Source organism: Sabethes cyaneus, chromosome 3 (genome assembly GCF_943734655.1).
Source record: "Sabethes cyaneus chromosome 3, idSabCyanKW18_F2, whole genome shotgun sequence".
NCBI lineage: Eukaryota > Metazoa > Arthropoda > Insecta > Diptera > Culicidae > Sabethes > Sabethes cyaneus.
The window spans coordinates 106609481-106615480 of NC_071355.1; the positions used below are offsets into that span (position 1 = coordinate 106609481).

General features: G+C 34.0%; 1 protein-coding gene across 1 annotated transcript in view; it reads right to left on the minus strand.

The window, feature by feature from the left end:
* LOC128739979 (O-acyltransferase like protein) overlaps positions 1–5200 on the minus strand; it is a 131382-nt gene extending 126182 nt beyond the window's left edge. The window contains exon 1 of the mRNA XM_053835488.1: positions 4915–5200. Within this exon, the coding sequence (XP_053691463.1) occupies positions 4915–5200 (286 nt within the window). The remainder of the gene's footprint in view (positions 1–4914) is intronic.
* Between the last annotated feature and the right edge of the window lie 800 nt (positions 5201–6000).

Consider the following 6000-nt stretch of genomic DNA (forward strand, 5'->3'; position numbering starts at 1 on the left):
GTTTTCCACGAGCATTTGCCAGCCGTCTTTCTATCGGTAATGTAATGTATTAGTGAACTTAACCCTAAATACTTGCTCTAGATGCCAAGTGTATTGCCAAGAACTAACTTAAACTAGTGAATTCTTATATACTACGGCAAATCAGACATGCAAATTACAAATAGGCTTAATTCTAATATTTACAGTACGGGTAATTTTCGAAACACTAAAAGGGACTAAACGTGAGTTATGTTCACAATTTATATTCTTCATGCTAAATCATATTTTTAATATCAATTCATTGTTAAATAGCCATAAGTAAGTGAATTCTGTATCTATTCAATTATAGGAGAATAATAATCATCCCACTTAAAATAAACGGTTCTGTGTTTGTGGGAGATTATTATACGGGAAGAAATCCCCCTTTCAATCCCGTTGGCAATTTCCAACAGACGGGTCATTCACCATCTCTTGCATTTGGAATGATAGCAGTTGTAAAAGTGGTTTTATTTCTGAAAGGGGGAATAGGGTGGACATTAAAAAGGGGGAGGTTCAAAACGCAAAACAGGCTTTGTGTCGATTTATATTTATCCCCGAGAAGAACAATTATCATTTTGCAATTTTCAGCGGTCCTAGTCAATAACGGAATAGCAGCACACGGACATAGGCATAGGATACCATGCTTATGCTTATGCTAATTTATAGAGATTACCAAGAAGAAGACAGATTTACAAGTGGTAGGGGGACAACGTGAGAGGAACTGAAAAAGGAGTAGACATATTCAAATTATAAATGGATTTTGTTTCTTGCATTAACGTACAGATGTACAAGTGACTGAGTGACAAAGGGGCCCCGAGTGAGATCGGGCAATCAGCTAGTAGTCTTTATTTATGGAATAGTTATAGGACTAATGACTTCAGAAGAGACATACGTCCTTGAAAGTCTTGATGTTCTTATTGAATATAGTTTCCATCAGATGGCAAACTTGAAAAAGTTGTATTGAGAAAAAACAGTTTTCAGGAATAGTCTAAATTAGGATTCGGAACTGAATTTACCATAAAAATAGTGAAAGATAAAACAAATATAAAATTTATTTCTAGGACACTGTAAGACTATCTCCTATAGTTTATAAAGGGAAATTATCTCACTGGGAAAGTGGTCCACCGTTTTTCAAACGGAAATATATGCAATATAGGGTATGGAAGGGTATTTTTGGCCTGTTTCTAAATTTAGCCTATGTTCCCTTTCTTTCGCTAATAAAAATACTTTGTCGATATACAACTTTAATATCCGATAAATGCGTGTCCAAATTAGTGAGGGAATGCAGCACATCGTTGAGGGAGCTTTCCCATCAAATAATGATTTACTATTTCGGATGCCTACGCAAATTACTGACAATCTAGCGAGATAAGGATCGACTCAGCAATTTATTGGTTCTGGAACGTTTTTGGGTACACTAGAATCTCGTTTTACGTCCATTCATTTTAGGTGATTTCGTTTTACGTCACCTTTCTTACGTCCGAAATTTGAATTAACGTCCTCTCGTTTTACGTCCAAAATTTAAATTAACGTCCACTTTTTTACGTCCAAATTTGAACTAACGTCCTCTCATTTTACTTCCAAAATTTGAATTAACATCCTCTCGTTTTACGTCCGAAATTTGAATTAACGTCGTCGATAATCATTAGGTAGTTTTCGAAAATTCGAAATAACATCTTTTCTTTTTACGTCCAAAATTGGAATTAAAGTCCACTTTTTTACGACTGATTTTTTATACGTTCCCCCAATAGAGGACGTAAAACGAAATTTGAGTGTACCTCCATATCTGACATAAAAGGCGAACTACTGATTTGGGAAAAGCTAGAAATCACATTCTGTATGAGTCAAATACAAGATTGTAGAGAAGTTAAACACTCCTGCATTCAGTCCAAATCCTGCAGTAGCTAAAAAACTACTCAACCTAGCTCGTAGTGAACTACGCACAATCACGAGACTCCTGTCTCTTTCTTTACTATTAAAAAAATATCGGCAAGAAATCATCCAACACCTGCCACTTTTGTAATTCAGAATTTTACACGTCTCATCACATCTGCAGTTCAACACAATCAATGGATATGAGCAGCTCGTAAACTGCCTACAGACATCCACAAAAGACGATGTTATAGAGTGTCACAGTGACGTTTTAATCCAATGCCTTTCTTACATGCAAAAAATCATTTGTAATTATAGATTGTAGATGTAATTATAATTATAGAAAACACTTAATTGGCGCCAAAGGAAGTCCCGCAGACAGGTTAACAGTATTTTCAATCAATATAGTAGCAATTTTAAAATAAATCAAGAGTGCTTATTCCCAAATTCCTATTCTGCACTGTTAAGTAATGTCACTACTGTGGGACGCTATTTGAATCTGTTACCTCCTATGTGCGTTTAATGTGGAGATCTTGCAATTAAATTTAGCTTGAAACTGCAAATATTATGCATCGTTAGTTATTGCCGTATACGCGTGTCTATCAGTTATAATCTAAATAGACAAGCTATTACTGTTCAGCAGGCTTTTGGAAAATCACTCCAAATTGTACGATTGTCTAATAAAGTATCCTAATATTCAAGCTTTTATTCAACCGTAAAATTGTCAGTGGTAATTGTGAATAGTCACACTAATTACAACTAATCCAACATATGTCATCCAAATAATTTTTACGGAATTAATTAGATCCAGATATACTGATATTGCATGAAAAATGTATATTGAGTAATGAAAAACGCTGGTACCACAAGTAATAAAAAGTCCTTCTGTTGATATGTACCTATTCTATTTGCCTTATGACGCTTGTAGATATTGCATCTAAACCCCGCTAAGTTAACATTTTTTCTTAACTCAGCAAATGTTCTTGTTTACAATGTTTACAATAGAATTCAAGAAATTAAGCTGTCAAACCAAATAAAATATTGAATCGTACTTTTACCCCCATCACACTTTTGCCTTTCCTTGTTCTAATGATTACACAGGTTTTTGAAAATCTCTTTTTAGGCAGTATTTTGTGCAAAGTCAACTGTCTATGGGCTCTACAGCCTAAAGAACTCAAAAAATCCCTGTGCGGAATGTTAACGATTATAGCAAGAAACAGAATTTCTAGCAAGAAACGGAATTTCAAACAATCAAATGATCTAAAAGTTGACCGAAAATTTTTGATTTTAGCCCCCTCCCTCTTTTCAGTTGCCCAACATTGGAAGGACAAAAACTTTATAAAATATTTGTAATGAGCTAAATTAAGTGTTACACTAGTTGAATATTTTTCTAAGCTTATAAGGACTTATCAAAAACTTTATTATGTTTTACATAATAGATGCTACTGTGCAGTTTTCTTGAAATTGCCTCCGCAGCACTTAAAAATGCTTACTACATATTACGTATTGGAATTCTTAGATGCTTTCTTGCACGAAAACGGTATTTTTGTTAGAAATAAATTACAACATTTTAATTTATTTGGTTGCCACATTTAATATCATAATATAATTAAAAATTAATTTTGAGCGACTTAATGCGACTTAATCAATGATAAACTTAGGACAAAATTCCAATTACTTCTTCAACTTACGGGCAGTTACGGACCGCAGTAATATTAAAGAAAGTTCAAGATAAAATATCACCCAGCGTTTAAAAAATAATGCGGCAGAATTAAATGAAATTTTCTCTTATCTCTCTCTTAGAAGTTATAGCTTCGTTGGTATTCTTAGGAAACACATCCATGAGATCACTCAACTATCTAACGACAAATGATTGTGGATGGTTGTCGAAGTCGATAGCAGCTCAAAACAACCTTCATGCCCGAAACAAGTTTTTGAAGATGTCCAAACGGGTAGACAAACAAAGCCTACCTTTGAAAAATGCGAAGGTGAGAAAGCCTTGACCACTATTTTAATGAAAGAAGTGTTAAGGTAGACAAATCATTAGCCACTAAATTCACATGATTCACATTTTCCGTGGTAGTGAAGATTTTGGTAGATAATACTATTGAAAAATTTCAATTTGGTATACTATAAACATAAAAATAACAAAAACAAAAATTTAGGTTTTGGGAGCCTTAACTTAAAACGAATGTCAATCATATTTTTTGTGGCGCTTATTCACATCGAAAAGCTTTTGCGATTTGTGTTCAAATAACTGCTCAATTCTATAGCAAGAATATTCAACAGATTCATTGTTGAATTAACAATTAGCTAGAATATCTTTTATGCCTCTTGTCGCCTTGCTTTTGATGATTAATGATATACTATTTCATGAGGCGCTAAATCTTACGGTATCTGAGACAGAAAAATGTTCAAAGCTTCTCTTATTGGCAGTGAAGAATTTAATATGAAAATTACGGGTTTTAATAAAAAATTTAAACAAATCGAAGTTTCATTAGTTTTAAATTAAGCGTCATTTTATAGTCAGGTCAGTAATGTGCAAGAAATATTAGTTGACAAATTATTTATATAATTGATTATTACATATTGCACAATATATATATATATATATATAACATTATTTATTCGAACTGTAGGTAATTAAAACATTCAGTGGTAAAACACATGTTAACTGTTATATTAAAATACAAATTTTGGAATCGATTTCATCTGTTTATTGGTTATCCTTTAGTCTGTCATAATATCCGGAATGGTTTAAAAAAGTGAGGTGACTGTAGCTACAATTGAGTTTAAAATTGCAATGACGAAGAAGTGAGAATAACGAAAGTCAAGGTAATCGAGATTTGGGATGTTGTACATAGTAAAGACTGTTTTGGTAAAATAAATAAAAAGTTTGCGTGATATTACATGATTGGAAGTTATACAATCATCGCAATCATCATACAACAGAAGTAGTAGCAAGTAAAAGTTTTCCTTTACAACGCTTATTATTGAGTAAGCAAAAACGAATTGATCACTTACTTTTGATGGCCCATATTTTGCCAGCCTGTAAACCATGCAGATATTCTTTCATGTCTCGTGAGCAATTACTTGTCAATAACTTGTACACATTATTCCAGTTCAATCCAATACTCCGGATATCGAATACGTCGAGAAGGTCATCCAAGATAATTAAATTTTCAAAGGCTGTCACATTGTTTCCTTCTTGGATTTCTTGATCTGTGATTTGTGAGCTTATTGATTGTGCACCAATTTTGTCGGAATAAACTAAAAGGCACACTAACACTACTGCACAGAGAAACTTCATTTTATGCATTTCTAAATTTACTAGAACAAATTTCACTACTAAATTCGATTTCTTCAATCCGTGCAGCTTAAAACTTCATTCACGAGAGTTGAATCTGCATGTCTCACCGCATCCTCTTCCAGTATTACATAAAACACGTGTTAAAGTTCAAGTTCCCAACAAAAATTGCGCGCACGCTTTTAATCCGTTCGCTCGCGGTTATAGGCGGATGACTTAACATAGAGACAGACGAAAGTGAACTGAACGAGCGTCGAAGCGGTAACCCACAATACAGCATTCTCAACATTTCACGTGTTTGCTTACCTTATTACAGCATGCGCAGCGGTTTCATAAAAACGGCTGACGAAAAGCTTCGCGAAGCCAATGCTACATTGTGGTTTCTGCCGCACAAAAGTATAAGTTAAATAATTTTCAAATTTTACAGTGAAACTTTCTTTTCCCTTATTTGCAGTGCTTGGTTGTATGCTGTCAGTTCATTGTGGAGTGATATATTTGTTATACAATACTTCAAGATACATATACATACAACCACAGTGACACAAATATCAAACAGCTGGGCTATTTCATTTATAATGTGTGGCAAGCTGATTTTACGGTTGCTCATTTGGTACATAGTGTTTTGCTGTGGTGTCTATTATTACTTACAGTAAGAGCCAATCGAAAGTGATGTCACAGCTCTTAGTGAGAGGAAAATTGCTGCCTTTGCGAGCCAGCCGCAGTCACTGGCACGGTATTTGATAATAGCGAGGAATATCGACAGTAAAAACAAACCATCGATTTTGGAAGGCAGAGAAATAGAG